At 42.0% G+C, this 17,175-nt stretch overlaps 1 protein-coding gene across 4 annotated transcripts in view; it reads left to right on the top strand.

Moving 5' to 3' along the window:
* Nucleotides 1–3,797: 3,797 nt before the first annotated feature.
* CACNB4 (calcium voltage-gated channel auxiliary subunit beta 4) overlaps nt 3,798–17,175 on the top strand; it is a 78,420-nt gene continuing 65,042 nt past the window's right edge. For all 4 annotated transcript variants that reach the window (XR_014490957.1, XR_014490958.1, XM_083350479.1 and 1 more), the window contains exon 1: nt 3,798–4,059. Coding sequence is in view for 2 of the 4 variants with exons in the window: in XM_083350479.1 (XP_083206605.1) it covers nt 4,015–4,059 (45 nt within the window). In the remaining 2 variants the exon portion in view is untranslated. The remainder of the gene's footprint in view (nt 4,060–17,175) is intronic.

The following is a 17,175-nucleotide window of genomic DNA, read 5'->3' as shown; positions in this document are numbered from 1 at the left end:
CAATGGATCTGAAGATTTAAGTGGGTGGTTACACCCATCAACATGCATAACAACCAATGCTAGACATACTGTAAAAGTAAAGGTAAAGGTTCCCCCACACATGCGTGCTAGTCGTTTCTGACTCTAGGGGCTGGTGCTCATCTCCGTTTCAAAGCTGAAGAGCCAGCGCTTGTCCGAGGACATCTCCGTGGTCATGTGGCCGGCATGACTAGACACCAAAGGCGCACGGAACGCTGTTACCTTCCCACCGTAGTGGTCCCTATTTTTCTACTTGCATTTCGAACTGCTAGGTTGGCAGAAGCTGGGACGAGTAACAGGTGCTCACTCTGTTACGCGGCACTCGGGATTCAGCCTGCCAAACTGCCGACCATCTGGTCAACAAGCTCAGTGTCCTAACCCACTGAGCCACCTACATACTGTAGGAATATAGATTAAAAGGACTGGAGGGACATGCTGAGTAACACAGAATACGGGGAAGGGACATCTGGGGTGAAATTTCTCCCATATTTTATAAATATTATTTAGAAGCAGCTGTTGTGTTACTTGACCAACTGAAACATATTACTTGTGTTTATAACCCCTGATTAAAAGGCCAAAGGTTACATAGAATTATTCCAGTCTGATGCTATTTTATTGTACAGTATTATAAATCTTTATTATTTATAGTCCTATCTGTAATATCCAAGATTACTTAAATGCCTCAGGATCTTTAAATCATCCCTTTGAATCCTAGACATTCAGAAATAGCAGGTACGAGTATAATATATGCTAAGTTGAAGCAGTATGTTGCCTGTATTAGGATCAACAGCAAGTTTCTTAATAATGCACAGATCTATAATCTTCCCCACCACCAAAGGGTTAATTCAGATAATTGCAGGGATAAAAAATTTAGAATATAGAATGTTTAATGCGAGTTTAAAAAAATAATAGCAGTATTATGACAAAAACATTTGTGTATTGTATTTTAATGCATGCAATATTGGATGTAACTTTTAAGAGTAGTGCAGAAGCAACAGTATAAGTACATTAGTTTTACTGTAGAACTATCCTCCAAAACTAAAAAAAACCCAAACCCTTAGTTGATAAATTCAAAAGGCATTGCCTTAAGATTAGTTTTAGGTGTAAATGTTGCTGATAACACAAATTTGGGTGCAACAGATTTTTTTATAAGGCAACATCCAAAACAAAAAAACCCTTTAGTTGATAAATTCAAAAGCCAGGCATTGCCTTCAGATCAGTTTTAGGTGTAAATGTTGCTGACAACACAAATTTGGGTGGAACAGATTTTTTACAAGGCAAAATTGACTAAATCAGTATATTCTATGCATCATTCCCCAAACAGAAATTGTATCAGGGTTGTTTTAAAATAAGAGATCTGCATGGAGTAAAATTGCAAGTCTGTTCTGTTGGGGTGCTGGAGGGGGAGAGAAGAAGAGGGGAGAGGAATTAAAACTAAAAATAGTCACCATACTACTCACTATATTTTGTAAAAGGGGAAAAATAGCTTGTGACCTGATCAAGATAAAGAAGCTTGAAATGTGATATCCAAGTACTTAAATGTCCCCACTTTCTGTAATAGACCTTCACTCCAGACCCATCTGTCTTGTGACATTCTTTGAAAAAGAATGAAATCTTTGTTTTATTGTAATTTATATTTAATACTTCTTATTAACAAAGAGGTTGTTTCAAAGGCATGCCTCAATCCTGCTTTATTTACTGAATACAATACTGCATAATCCTTATAAGGAGAAATGGGCATCTTTACCTCTGATAATGCAGGAGGATGGCAGTATTCTAGCTTGTTTAAATGCAGCTCATGACGGGGTCTTTCTTGTTGAAATGCAAATTAAAAACAGCACCAGAACAAGGACACACCCTTACTAGGTCCCTTTAAAGGTTAAAATAAGATTAGATAACACCAAAAGGGCTAAAATGTGCCCTGTCTTTCTAGCCTATTCACAAATGAGCTTCCAAACTGCAGATATTTTTCCAACAAGTGAGCAAACACTGTGTCACAATCCATTCTAGCTCTTTTCAGCTTCTATATTTAGAGGCCTCCCATTAATAAAATGTGAAAAATCATGTCTCCACTTTAAGCAGTCAAAGTTCTATCCAATATTCCTGGCTTTTTTTGGTATTACTTCACCGCAGTTTTTTTAATCACATATCATAAGCAATACATGCCGATTGCTAGGCTGCTTCTAGCTAATAATTTTAGGGTCTTGCCTATCTTATTTCCATAATTCTATGAGTTCAGAAGATGATGCCTTACTTTTCTGACTATTGTGTATTTTCTTCCACCAGGAAAGGCAGAATTGCTGTCTTCTGATTAGGAGAGTCCATAAATGCCACTAGTTTACTATTACGTACTTATTTAGATTTGTGTTCTGTCTCTTCCCTTTGCAAAGCAGAAGGCAGCTTCTAGGGAAATTTCCCTTTTATTTGATCCTCCCATCAAAAACTTTGAAATAAGTTGGGCTCTAAGATTGTGACTGGCGCAAAATCCTCCAGTGAGTTTCCACGGCTGAAAGAGGACTTGAACTTGGCTCTTACGAGCCTAGGCCAGGGGTAGGCAACCTCGGCTCTTTTATGACTCGTGGACTTCAACTCCCAGAATTCCTGAGCCAGCCATGCTGAGGAGAAATGGAGAGGTTTCCATGCTGAGCCATGGTGGCTCAGGAATTCTGGGAGTTGAAGTCCACGAGTCATAAAAGAGCCGAGGTTGCCTACCCCTGGCCTAGGCCTAACCCTTCACTACCCAGCACGGCGCACCTGTTTTCTCTGCTTATGCAAAGTGTGAATGGGTCGCCTGTTTATATCCTGGCAGGTTAAACTAATCACGCTATTCAAAACTGGGAGAACGGGCGGATGGAGCCTTTTGGGAACTGAATGTTGGCTTCCTTGCATTCTTCCGTTCTTGGCTATATAGCTTTTAAGAGTTTTGGCTTGAAATATTATTTGCATCCTGTGGGAAAAGGTTTTTTTTAACCACCCCCCCACAAAACTTTTTAGACGATTCAAAAGGAGCAGATAGCAAATCCAGCAGAGAAGTGAACTCCTTCCTTAAGTAACACCAGCTGCCTGCAATTAGTGCAGGTTCGCATCCCACCAGGCTCAAGGTCGACTCAGCCTTCCATCCTTCCGAGGTAGGTAAAATGAGGACCCAGATTGTTGGGGGCAATTAAGCTGACTTTGTAATAATGCCGCTTGGGTGTGTGTGTGAAAGCCCTAATAAGCAGGCATATACATAGAATGAAGGCTACTGCTAAGCTTGTAAGCCGCCCTGAGTCTTCGGAGAAGGGCGGGATATAAATGGAATTAAAATAAAATAAAATAAATAAAAATAAATCTCTTTCTTCCTCCTGGGAAAATCAGCCCAGCGTACTTCATCCAAGCCGGCCAGTTATCCTCTGTCAGCCTAACTTCCTTTTATTTAATGACGATGCCTTGTTATGACGTTTCTGAGGAGACTTGGGCAAAAGAAATCACGGGGCCGGGCGGGAGGGAGGGGGAAAGCGATGCCTGTTCGGAAGAGCCCGTCCTCACGTTTATCGTTTCCCCCTCCCCCCCCCCTTTGCACGGAGCAGCACAACGTCTGCAAGCTGACGAGGCGCAGCCCCCGAGCCAATCAGGCTTTCGTCTCCTCGCCTCTGTCATCGTCAGCCTTCGGGTCGGAGGGGCAGAGCGCTTTTTTTGCCTTTGCTCTTCGGACCCGGAGAGAGAGAGAGAGAGAGGCGCGATAAAATGCCGGCGCTGGGCCGCCTCTCGGGATGACCTCTCTTCTCTCTCTCCTTCTCTAGGATGTGAATGAAAAGTGCCGTGGCCCCGGAGGGGTGGGTGGGCGGGCGGGTGGAAGCCGCACAGCAGCCCGACAACTGAGAGAAGAAAGCAACAACTGAGCTGCTGGGGGACTGGGCCTTTTCCCCCGCGGTGTCTGTGGCCAGGGTGTTTTACTTTTTGTGTGTGTGTGTTTTTTTGCCTTGAAAAAGGGGCTCTTGGGATTATCAGACCTCCATGTATGACAATTTGTACCTGCATGGATTTGAAGACTCTGAGGCGGTAAGTGGTTGGTTTCCTTCCTTCCTTCCTTCCTTCCTTCCTTCCTTCCTTCCTTCCTTCCTTCCTTCCTTCCTTCCTTCCTTCCTTCCTTCCTTCCTTCCTTTTTTTCAGGCTTTGGCGTGTTGTCTCTCCTTTTGCCCCCCCTCCCTCCCCACCCCTCTCAAAGCTTTCTTCAGAAATAACGAAGGAAAGCAGAAGGAAAGGGATATCCAAAACGCGGGCTGCTTTCTCGGTGGGATATTGGCAGCGCATCCGATCTGCAGGCGCCTAAACCTAATCCCAGGTTATGTAATTCCTCGTTCAGCATCCCTGAAAAGAAAAAAAGCAGGGGGTGGTGGTGGAGGAGGTGGTGGAAAGCATTTGGTTTAGAAGACTGCACCCCTGTCCCCAAGGCGGGCTGGAGGAATGAATGCTTTCCGGGTTTCCAATTTGGAGAAAAAAAAATGTTCTTGTCCTTGGGCCGCTATGTTCAACGTCTAAAGGAATATGGGAACGGTGCACATAATGCTCCCCTCTCTGCTTCGTTTATTTAACCAGATTGTTATTTTCCTGAGCGGATTTTTTTTTCTTTGCCTAACCGAATAATCAGCGTAGATCCATCCAGTTGCTTTTTTTGGAACGAAGAAGCAGCACAAGTGGTTGGAGTAATGCAATCCTGTAACATCATAAAAACAGTACAGATGCTTCAAAGAAGCTGATTACTAAGACGGAGGTGTCATGTTTGCTGGTCTTGTCCTTTTTTTTTTTTTTGGCGATGTTGGTACTCCTTAATAGATAACCTGCTCTGTTAAGCCAGGATAGGTATTTCTATTTGGCCAGAATTGATGGCCAGTTATCTGAAAGCTTGTGCTAGTTGGAAGCCGGTTGAATGTAGATTGGAAAAAAGACAATTGAGGACTATAAAGCATAATACTGTAACTGTCTTAGTCAAAATCTTTACCTCTACAGTTTAAAAAAGTCCTTAGGGGGGCAATGCTTTCTTTGGACAAAGAGAAAAGTGCTTAGATGGACGCAATAGGATACATGCTGTTCCATATTAAACAGGAATGTGTTACATAAGATTTATTGCAAAGGCATAAAAATGCAATGATTATAACATAAAACAGTCTATGCATCAATAACCCCTATTTAAGATCAGCACTGATAAGATCCGTTTGGAAATGCACCAGATCTCACGTATTTTGCAAATGTCCCTGTTGCTATAATGCTCTTTGGAATACAGCTGCAGAATACCGCATTTTGAGACTCATTCAACCACCAATACTTCTTATTTTTTACAATTTTTCTAATAGGAAAGTTGAAATTCAAAGTGAATTGAAAACAAACTCTCTTTTGACTTTCAAAATCTGCTGTTTTGATTTATTGATTTTATACTGGTATTTATGCATTTGGCAGGTTTCCCCCCCCTGAACTTCCCTGTCCATTATTATTTTTTAATTATTAGCTAACATATTAATACATTCATAACTTTTTTTAAAACAAGGCAAGAAATGTTCAGCTAATACCTATTTGGAAGAATGACTGGCACTGCAGAAATATATCCAAAATATTTTAAAGTGAAGTAGTAGCCAAGCTCAGTGGTTAAAATGTCTGGGTCTTGAGTTGAGAACACCTGGATTTCTGGATTGCTCATTGTTAGCTCTGCAAATGGCCTAGCCCAGGGGTCTGGGAGCTGAAGTCCACAAGTCTTAAAAGTTGTCAAGATTGCAGACCCCTGGCCTAACCCCTTCTTTGTCAGGCTCATTTTCCCCTTCAATGAATGAGAAATTGCTGTGAACAAAAACCCAAAACCCAAAATATGTTGAACAAGAAAAAATATAGCCAGTTGCAGGTACAGAATTTCTACATGATTCACTTTAAACACCCAGCCAATACCCGCATGTTTGTGCATGGACTAAAAATATTCTGCTTTAGCCAAGATAATGATTTCCTTCCCAGTAACCCCTGGATATGGAATGAGCTGTACTTTGTTGCCCAAAGTTCATGCTTCTTCCAAAGAGTCTTTTTAACATTTGCATGGCTCATGCTATTGCTAGCAGAGTGTCATGAGGATTTGCTGGACATTGCTGCTGATAATGTTGGTACCATTGTGTGAACTAGATTATTTATGCTTAAATTTAGTGTATACTATCTGGATTGGAAGAGTAATGATGGTGAGATTCGGGAGAGGTCTGTTGAATTGGTGTGGGAGAAGACCATGTTATCCTTTATGTTTGCCCTTGTAAAACATATCTTTGGGGTGGGTGTGTTTTTAAAGAGATTTCCAAGAAGATGACTTCAGACTGATAATTATTCCATAATCTCTCTTATTTTAAAGCCTGTCTTAAGCTTTTAATTTGAAGATTAGTCTTCACCTCCATAAATCAAGATTCTGAGAAGTTATTGCCTGCTTCCTTTTTTTATTAAGCCCCAATTGTGACCTGTTTGAGGGAATATTAATTGTAGTTTTGTATATGAATCTGTTTAAAGAGGAAGTTTTAGGGCAGAAATTAAATTATACTGCTCATGCTGCATTGATAATAATGCAGGAGAATATATAACTAAGGTTTAGTGAATAAGTCTATTATGTTCAAAGTTGAGGCTTCTGTCACCGAGGTGATGTTCTGCAAGAATGGGCTGGTAAGAACTTAAAAGTAAAATGTGTTGTATGTATGTGTCTTCTCTTAAAAATGTATGAATTAAGAGGTTGTAAACAATTCTGGTTTGGGAGATATCTCAGCAAAGCAACCAAAATGCTCAGCTGGGCTTTCGTGTATAAAAATACAAAGAGACATGTATTGAAATTGGGTTTCTTGTTTGTAGTAAGAATATCTGTATCTAAAGACCCTCACATTATATACATGAATAGGTTGGAATGACTCAATTTGCCAGTATGGCAATTTTTACTGCAGTATGCCTTACACAAAATCTAGGTTGCTCAAGTTTGATGTCTGATCCGTGGTGCTGTGCTGCAAATTCATGAATAAAGTGAGGATTTTGAAGAAGAAGAAAAAAAAGTCAAAATTTGTCAGATTCCAAATTGGTCTTGCATGGAAGGACAATTTGTAGAGTTAGGTGCTAATTAATATTTCCCACCTGTTACAATTTTTTTAATGAGCAGTTTTGCAGGTATACCTCAGGCAGGCATTGGAACTTCTCATTCAGCATTGAGAACATTTGGAGACAAGTAGTGTAACTGGGGCAGGTGGTGGGATCTTGCTGACTTTGGATGTTTCCAAAAAACACTGAATAGAATTAGGTCTGGTTAGTAGCTGGAAGGGAAACCAACTGTGTTAGCTACTCTGGAAAGTTGGAAAAAAAATCTTAGAAGAGGACAGTGGCTAGCTAATTCTGGATTCCTGCCCAGAAATCTGCATGGAAGTCTTTATATAGTCAGAAAGACTTCAAGCTCAATTCAGGAGAATGTTTATTTTTACCTTATACTTGGTTAGTGAAAGAGACCCGCTCATATTTCAAGTCAGAAGAGAGTCTTAATTTCTTTCAAAGATAATCAATAGAGAAGGGGTTTGATCATTTAAGAATATAAATCGTATTTTTTAATTTATGTTTATTTATAAAATAAGGGTTTTTTAAATTTAAATATAGATCCCGGTCTTATTTGCTTGATGTTTCTGTACAGATAGCCCTCAATATATGACCATAATGGAGTCTTCCCATTACAGTTATATATTGTGACAGTCATAAAATGGGTTGGTCACGTGACTGACTCAGTTTTACAACCTTTTTTTTGCTGCAGTTGTTAAGCAAACCAATAACAGCAAAACTGTAGTAAGTTGTGGTCATGTGACTGTGGGATACCGCAAATGACTTAAGTGAGGCAGTGTTGCCAAGATCCCAAATCTCAGTCACATGACTCTGGAGGGGAACTTTGAATCCTTTTGGAACTTTGAATCTAGATTGCAAGTTCCCCTTTTCAGATCCATTATAATTCTGAAATGCTGTTAAGCTGCCAGTTGTAAGTTTGGACTGCCTGTATACAGTGCAGTTCAGAAAGCCTTTCGAAGCACATCTTTGGCCTTTGAAGAGGCATGAATAAAGGTGTGCTTAGAGCGAAAAAGGAGTTGGTCCGGCTCAAGGTTGACCCATCCTTCCATCCTTCTGAGGTCAATAAAATGAGGACCCAGGTTGTTGGGGGCAATATGCCGACTCTGTAAACCGCTTAGAGCGGGCTGTAAAGTACTGTGAAGCGGTATATAAGTCTTAAGTGCTATTGCTGTCCTTCTCAACACATCCTTTCTGTCCGCAAACTGTTTTTACTTTTGGTTTGTAGTTGCATTTGGATGGAATTAGGAGTAGAAGGATTTCAAATACATTCCTTGCATATCTTTGTGATTTGTTATAGTCTGCCACCTGGATCCTTTACCCTGAACATGAGTTTAAATTTTCAATATATCATCCTAACCTGTGGTTGTTGTAGTTTTCAAAATGTAGGTTTGTAATCATTGTTATAAACTGGCACATTAGTAAATTTGGATCAATGCAATAGGTAACAACTGGAGTCAGCAGTTTAGTTATCAGGGATACACATATCAGCAATCCTTTCTTAAGGGAAGGAGCAGAATGAAGGGGTGTTACCCAATTGAGTTTTGTAGTGTAAATATCTGAATGTCTACTCAGACAAAAGGCTTCAATGGGACCTGCTGCCATCTAAGGATGGATAGGAATGCAACTGGTCACTTTTCTCCAACTAAACTTATAATTATTGGTTGTATAGATTTTGAATCATTCAGATTATTTTAAGTTTTCCGAATGTGGCCTGATAAAGTTTGAATTTGTTTCCTGGCAGCTGGTTTAATAACACCGATCTTTGAGGACTCTGATTTCTGACATAAAGAAATATAACAATACAACAATGTTAGACCAGGGCTAAATTGCTTTCTAAACTGATCAGGGAACTGACTTGATATGATTGTGGTAAAATATTTGCTATTTGACAGGCCACTGCCAGAAATGAAAGGTATTCACCAGGAGGCAAAGTTATCTAAGAGCCGAAAGGGGTTTCTGGTCACAGTTAGTTAGGGTCACAATTCCTGAACATACTTAGCTGGGGATTATGTACCATTGTTTTAAATATGGCTTTTGAATACATATGCTCAAGATCACACTTCAAGCTTATGATCTTGCATTGGCTTATGTATTTCTAAGGAACATTGTTTAGGGATGGGGGATATAGAGACTGATGCACTCTTTATTTTCTATTCATTTGCTGTTTGTTGAGCTGTTGGCAGTGAGCAGAGCAAAACTGTCAGCACATGGTTGTATATTCTCATGACATACTTATCCATGGAAAATTGATTCAGGATTTACTTAATTTTATGGTGTATATTGTAACAAATAAGCCCAGCTGAGTTTATACGATACACTAAACTTTATACTAAGTTAAAAAGTAGTTGGCTGGTTTGTAAGTGGAATATTGTGTTGTATGAATATTATCCACTATCTGGATCTCTTGTAAAGTTCTGTGAACGAGACTGGAGCAAGCCTTTGTCCATAAGCTATGAAATAAAGGAATGGTCCATTTGGCACCAAGTTATTGTATATCTTTTTTTCCAGTGTTCGTCTTTAACAAAGGAAAGCTAATAGACCTGGGCCAAGCAACTTAAATTTGTTGTGGATGCAGCATGATGCTCTGCATAGCCTTGAAGTTTCTCCACTTCTCCTACATGTTAATTGCCCGGACTAGAAGAGTCTTCCACGCAGGCTCTGCACATGGGCAAAAGGTAGCAAAGGTGGCTCTTGGAGAGAAAGGGCATTCTCATTCACTTCTATTCTGGTCCTACTCATCAACATCCTCAAAGGAATATTTTCCCACAGGGGGAAAAAAATAGCCCTTCCCCTCCTCATCTGAAAATAGGCTAGATTTTTAATAACAGATTGCAAGAGGCAAGGTGGAAAATATGGCTTCCATATGCAAGGCAACCTTTTGCTTTACCTTTAAAGCAGGGGTGTCAAACTCAATTTCATTGAGGGCCACATCAGCATTGCGGTTGCCCTGGGGGGGGGCTGGGTGTGGCCAGGGTGGGCGTGGCCTACTGGGTGGGTGTGGCTGGAGTGGGTATGGCCTACTGGGTGGGAATGGCCAGCTCTACATCATTTGTGTCAAGGGTGCCTGTGGGGGCCGGGGCAGGAGTGGGACAGATCTGAGGGTCTCTGGCAGGAGATGGGACCAGAGAAGTGCCAAGGCATGGTCCACCAGAGGAGCCTCACTGTTCCTCTCAGGCCATTGGGGAGGCTGGACGGTGGCGTGGAGGTCAAATGCCTAGCCCAGCCCTCAAGCACCCGCGGCACTAAGCCCAGCCCCACTTTCCCAAGGGGGTACCCAGCTGCATTTACCTCCTCCTCAAGGCTGCTGCTGCTATGCTTGCTCTCCATAGCCAGGTTGCTCATGATGGGTATGAGGGCAAAATCAAGAGGGAGGCCCGTTTCCTCTCCATGTGAGGATACCTGGCTTTGTATCCAAAGCTTCCTTAGCAATATGGAGACCCCCCCCAGGATAGGCCAGGAGGAGGGGGCAAGGAGATGGTGAAAGGGCAGCAGGGCAGGACTAAGGTAGGACTTCCCTCAGACCTTCCCTCTCCTTCCTTCCTTCCAAAGAACAGAGTGGTGAGAAAATACCGTATATACTTGAGTATAAGCCGAATTTTTCAGCCCACTTTTTGGGCTGAAAAATTCCACTTCGGCTTATACTCCAGTCAACAAAAAAAACTTACCGAGGACTTGTGCGCGGCCAAGGCTTTGGTGCTTCCGGGATTGCGCGCACCTCTCCCAAGCAGCCGCCGTCCAGAGACCTGCCGAAGTTTGGGGAGGTTTGGGGAGGTGCGCGCGCACCTCCCCAAACCTCCCCAAACGTCGGCAGGTCTCCGGATCTCCGTGCCTTGCCTGCCTGCTTCTTTCCGCTGCGGAAAGAAGCAGGCAGGCAGGTCACGGAGATCCGGAGACCTGCCGACGTTTGGGGAGGTTTGGGCACCCCCAAACCTCCCCAAACGTCGGCAGGTCTCCGGATCTCCGTGCCTTGCCTGCCTGCTTCTTTCCGCAGCGGAAAGAAGCAGGCAGGCAAGGCACGGAGATCCCGAGACCTGCCGACGTTTGGGGAGGTTTGGGGAGGAGATCCGGAGACCTGCTGACGTTTGGGGAGGTTTGGGCACCTCCCCAAACCTCCCCAAACGTCGGCAGGTCTCCGGATCTCCGTGCCTTGCCTGCCTGCTTCTTTCCGCTGCGGAACGAAGCAGCCTGAACGAAGCAGGCTGCTTCTTTCCGCTGCGGAACGAAGCCGCCTGCCTGCTTCTTTCCGCTGCGGAACGAAGCAGCCGGCGGCGGAGGCTTGCAGAATGGCGGATCGGCTTATACTCAAGTCACCAACTTTTTCCAGTTTTTGGGGGTGAAATTGGGGGTCTCGGCTTATACTCGAGTCGGCTTATACTCAAGTATATACGGTATTTGAGATGAGGGAGGGAGAAAAACAGGCAAGAAACGCAGCTGGGGAAGTGTCATCCTTTGTGAGAAATGAAGAAATGTACCATCGCCTGGAAATGGCCAGCACATGGCCCTCGCCAACTTCACATATCCGGCTTGGGGGGCTCTGGTGGAGGGGATGCCATAAGCAGCATGAGAGTCGATGTTACCTATACAATGCTGCCCAGCCTCCCCAGTTTTGGCAGGCAGCGGGGTGCTGTCCTCACAGTGCTGAGAGGCTGAGCCAGGTGGCATGAATCTGAAGAGAAGCACAATGCTGCCCAACCCCTAGCCTGCCCAAAGTAGGCAGGACCATGTGCTGGCCACTTCCAGGCGATGGTGCATTTCTTCATTCCTCACAAAGGGTGATACCTCCCCAGCATGCGCCCAGGGGGCAGTGCCAACATGGCATGGGCCGGTCCCTCGCTGTTTTCAGATGGCCTTGTGGAGCTAAGACTGAATGTATTTCAGCATAGATGACCACCACTAAATTGTACATTGGCTCCTGGCCAGCCTGGGCCAGGGCCAAGAGAGTGGGGGCCGTTCCCTCACTGTTTCCAGGATGGGTTTGCAGGCCACATGAAACCACTTCGCGGGTCACATCCGCGCCCCGGGCCTTTTGTTTGACATGTCTGCTTTAAAGGATAATTTTTTTGGGGGGAGAGGCAGAGGGAGTTTAAGATAAGGCTGAAAAAGAAGATGATGGGAATAAGATTCTCATTGCCCCTGATCTGTTTGGTTTTTGCCAACATGTCTCTTGCAGAGATAATAATTGAAGTTGTGCAGTGCTTCAGAAATACTTTTGGAAGCATTCTGGAAAGGCTGGGTTATGAATTCATTAAAGCAGCCATGACTTTCCTCAATAAGCTGCTCTCTGCAGGTGCTTTGAAATCCAAGAAAAGATGTGGCTGCTTTAAAGAGTAGCAGGCTGGTACTGTGGTTCAACTCTGATGCAACTTTTTGGAATTGAATATTTCATCATCATAACTGTAATGCGAGGTACATACCCTGGATTCTTGACAGCTAGAGAGAAATCGCTTCATTTCCACACATGTTCATCTCGTTTTGTAATTCTGCATGCATTTAATTATGTTTTCATTGCAGTATCATAATTTGTGCACCACAGAGAAGCAGCTCTTACAAAAAAACACATGGTACTTAGAAAAGGACTGTCTTCATAAAAAGCAATGTAATGATAACGATAACTACAGAAAGTAAAGCAATCCCAAATCCCCAACTTCCTCCCCTATCTGTAGAAAATAGATTTTGGATTTAAGATATTAAGCAATTGATTTTCCCCCCATTGTTAATACATCTGTAGAGAAAACACTGTGTATTGCTTTAAGCCGTCATGTAGAGATAGAAACATTTTGCACTAAAGGAAAAAAACCAACAACACCAGAATTCACGATCACTGCAGGATTAAATAACACAAAATACTAAAACATCCATAGGCTGCAGTTTTGACTCCCAACTGTTCAGATGAATTATCCCTCCTCTGTAAAACTGACTTCAGTTTTCTTTGTTGCTCTAGTTTTCATTTGCTTCTCATTTCTTCCTGTCTTTAGAGTTCTAATTACCTGACTTCAAATCGTTGGCTGCGCTGTGTTGCGATGAAATATTTCTGTGGCCACAGATCTGTCATAAATCAGCAGCAGCCACATCAGTTTGGTCCTTTTGCTGCCGCTAATAAGTATGGATTTTGTACACAGGGAATGAATTCAGCTTTTTTAAAAAGGCTACTACAGATGTGAACTCATTTCTCAGCGCTAGTAAGAATTCCTAAGCACAAACAAAATTATCGCCCGCTATTGAGACTTAACTGGCTTTCCAGGCTATGTTGTGTGGCTGAGCTCCTTTGCAATGTTAAGTTATTGTTAGCTTTAGAATCCAAAATAATTGTGCAGCTTTCCCTAAATGTACCATTCACTTAGTGGTTGTGTTTATACTTGCCTTCCCCATTGGCAAACACTTAAACGTTCTAATGCAGTGGTTCCCAACCTTTTCTATACCCTGCAGTCCTAGAACGCTTCTAATATATTCTCTCACCCCTTACAAAAGTTCGAAATAATGGCAACAAATTATGCATATACACTATAATTTTGAAAACCTAAGTTTTTGTACCCCCTGGAATATTGTCTCGCACCCGCAGTGAGTGCGAGCACCCCTGGTTGGGAACCCCTGTTCTAATATGTAAGGATTATTACAGGCATATAGGAATACCCCAAATTGAAGAAGCTTATGGTCTTTTGTAAAGGCTAAAAACAAGATTGCGTAATAGATGTAATAGATTTGGTACAATTCTTACGTTTACTTGATTTCCAGTAGCTAGAAACCAATGGTTGCCCTTGACTGAAAATAAAGTAGTGGTGACAGATTTTACAGAGACAATCCAGAAAGATGAGCACACCTCAAAAAGAGAATAAACATCATGAACTCTTAAGGTGCAAATGGCATTTGTTGTGATTCAGCGTCAGCCTGTGATACTGGCAGCTGAGTGATGATTCTGAAGAGGAGGAGGAGGAGGGGTTTGGAGAGCCTTAAGTGTCAGAGGGAGGCTCTGATGCACTGCAGGACTCTCAGCCTGGCCCCTCCTGTCATGTTCCTCATCAGACTCAGCCGTGTGAGCACGAGGTATCGGACATAGATGATTCACAGCTGGATCTATTCAGGGATGCTAGGAGCAGGAGGCAGCACAGAGAAAGGCAATGAGGCAACTCGGTGAGAGGAGAAGAAGGCAATGAGAAGCCACGCCTTGGGACTGCTGATAAAAGTGGAAGGTGTGGGAGGTGCTGGTTGCTGAAGGCAGCCGTTTGAAGATCTTCTGCTAGAGTCCTGGTCTGTTATTCCTGTTTAACTCTTGTTTGAACTTTTGATTTCTTTGTAAATAAATTTGGTTGGGTTTTTCCAGCCTGATGACTATAAAAAGGGGTTGTCTGTGACATTCAAACAGGGCCAGTCGTAGGCTGGAACAGAACAGCATTTTAGAAATTAACTTCAGTTTGGGGTGAAGAGAATGCTGCATGATTCAGTTCTGGTAATTGTTTACTTCCTGACTACTTTACTCTTTTGCTTATGTTCTCTTGTATTGTCCAGGCTTGAACAAAGGGCACGAAATCTACAAAATTCCAAACCACCAGATACTTGGTGAAATGCTGCTTGGTTCCTTTTCATGAAGCCTTGGTTGGAGTAGCCACAGAATTTAAACTTCAGACAGTTGATAGTTTTAAAATATAAATACACACAATTGTCTGTCCCTCACCATATCCCAGTTTCATAATACTTTAGTCTTAGATTTTACAGTCTTCACTAACCAAGAATCTTTCAGTTATACTGTGTCAATCCAAGCCGTTATCTTCAGAATGATTATATATTATTCATTTAGACAATTAAGCTCTTAAGCATTGCATTAAGCCATTAAAAATAAAGGTAATATGCAGTTTGAAGGCAAGAGTTAAGTGTCATGTTCTCATCATTTCAGTGTGAAAATTATACACACTTCCCTCTATATGTGCATCCTCTGCTAAGAATTCTTTCCTAATATATAGACTAATTCTGATTAATCCATATTGTTACTTAATTGAAAGCAATGGAATGCATCAAGAGTAATGAATTATTTCAAGTTAAATATATTTTATGTTAAATGAAGTAAGTCACTGCTCAAGTAAAAACATACTTAGTGATGGCAAATTTGTGGGCCTCCACATGTTCTCCAGCCTGAACAATCAATGATAGAAATTTGTTGGGATTTGTATGCTCGTTGGGACTGTTGCTTTTCATATTAATTGTGAAACAAATTACTGTGAAAATATTCAATCCACCATGCAAATGCTTGATGACCACAAGAAGTTTTGGATAATTCCAAGACGTTTTGGATAATTTCCAAATTACGTAGTTTAGCATGTCAAAATTCTGTGGAAAACAGAATTCTGTATTCAGTTGCACAAACTTCATAGTCTTTCCACATAAAATAAATGGTCCAACACCAAAGAATTGTTCCATGAATCAATTAATGTGCAATTGTATGATCTGTAAATACAACATCTGTGTTTATGTGAGAATGGGCTGCATTTGCAAATAGAGAAAGAGGGCAGCCGTTCATTTCAGGCCTGACAGATGGCACTTATCAGCAAGAAGACTTAATAAGCTGCTTGGCATGTTTTTGTTGAAGATAGTTTTGGTCGTGGTAGTTGTAATGAAAAATTGAGGTACCTGTATTTTGCTTTAGTGGAGAAGGATTTGCTGCATCATTTTTGCTTCTGTTTCCTTTTTTCTCACAGGATTCAGTACATTTTTTTGATGAAGCCAATATGATTATTTCATGGAGGCGTTTCATTCTCCTGCATTAAATTTGGCTGCAAAAGGCTCCAATATTTTAGGATATCACTTTGTAGGGCCTGCAGAGAACCAACAGCCAATAGCCGTTTTGCTTTATGTCCAACAGCGTTCATTGTTGGCAAGTGTGTATTAGCATATCCTGCCATCCGTTAGTTTGCACTTAAACACCAACTCCTTTGCCCTCCCCTCTAAATAGATGGGGAGGGGAAGATGCATGCCTCTTGTCTGCCGACTAGAGGCATGCCTCCTCACATGAGAGTCCTTTTTGAGGACTATTAAACAGCCTTGCCATCTCCCTGCCATGGTTGGGTGACAGAAGCCGAGCAATGAAATGAGCTGGGCCTCTGCCCAATGGCTGCAGAAGCTACCCTATGCATGCTGTCATGTTATGTTTCTTCCACAGCAATTCTTGCTGTTTATAAATGGAACTTTCACGTTTGTGGCAAACCTGGCAATGATAGTTGGAGAAAAGGCAGGAAAGAGCATCAGATGTGACCAACAGTGGCGTCAGCCAACTGCAGAAGGAATCATTTCACTTCGTGAATAGATTGGATTTGATCATCTCCTTAATTGTGGCTCCTGAAACAGAAGGCAAGGGTATACCCCATTTCCAACAAGGGTGTACCATGAAATAATAAAATTATCATGAAATAGAATTTACCTGAAAAATAGAATCATAATGCTTTCTACCTTCAATCAGTTTTTCAGACCTACTGAAAGTCTAGCATGACTTTTTAGGAGGGCCTAGCAATAGGTGGAATTTGAAAATTAAAGCAGTAATCCTATTTTATAGAGCAAATCTTATGGAGTGGTTAGAGACATCAGGAGGGCCTAGCAATAGGTGGAATTTGAAAATTAAAGCAGTAATCCTATTTTATAGAGCAAATCTTATGGAGTGGTTAGAGACATCAGGCTAGAAACCAGGAGACAGTCCTGGCTTAGCCATAAAGCCAGCTTGATGACTTTGGGTGAGTTGATCTTTCTTAATCCTAGGAAGCAGGCAAAAAAGCAAACTATTTCTGAAGAATCTTGCAAAAAAACTTGCAGGAATTTGTCCAGGTAGTCAACCTTGTCTGTCTCTGTCTGACTGTCTGTCTCTGTCTGTGTGTATGTGCACACGCGCAGTCCTATTTATGTTACCCTATCATTACTGTTGCTGGTAAAATGCTAAATTCAGAAAAAGGAGAAAAAACTGCTAAATGGCCAATTTTTATATGGTATTCCTCTGCCAGCAATATAAATAGGTCCTAACAGTAGTTTTATGAATGTCTAGCTGATTTTTGCTGCTTAGACATACCGATCTGATCTGCTAAACCAGGAGTGCAT

Source organism: Vipera ursinii (assembly GCF_947247035.1).
Source record: "Vipera ursinii genome assembly, chromosome: 1".
Classification (NCBI taxonomy): domain Eukaryota; kingdom Metazoa; phylum Chordata; class Lepidosauria; order Squamata; family Viperidae; genus Vipera; species Vipera ursinii.
The sequence above is the reverse complement of the archived record's forward strand: the minus strand, read 5'-3'. Positions and strand labels throughout refer to the sequence as shown.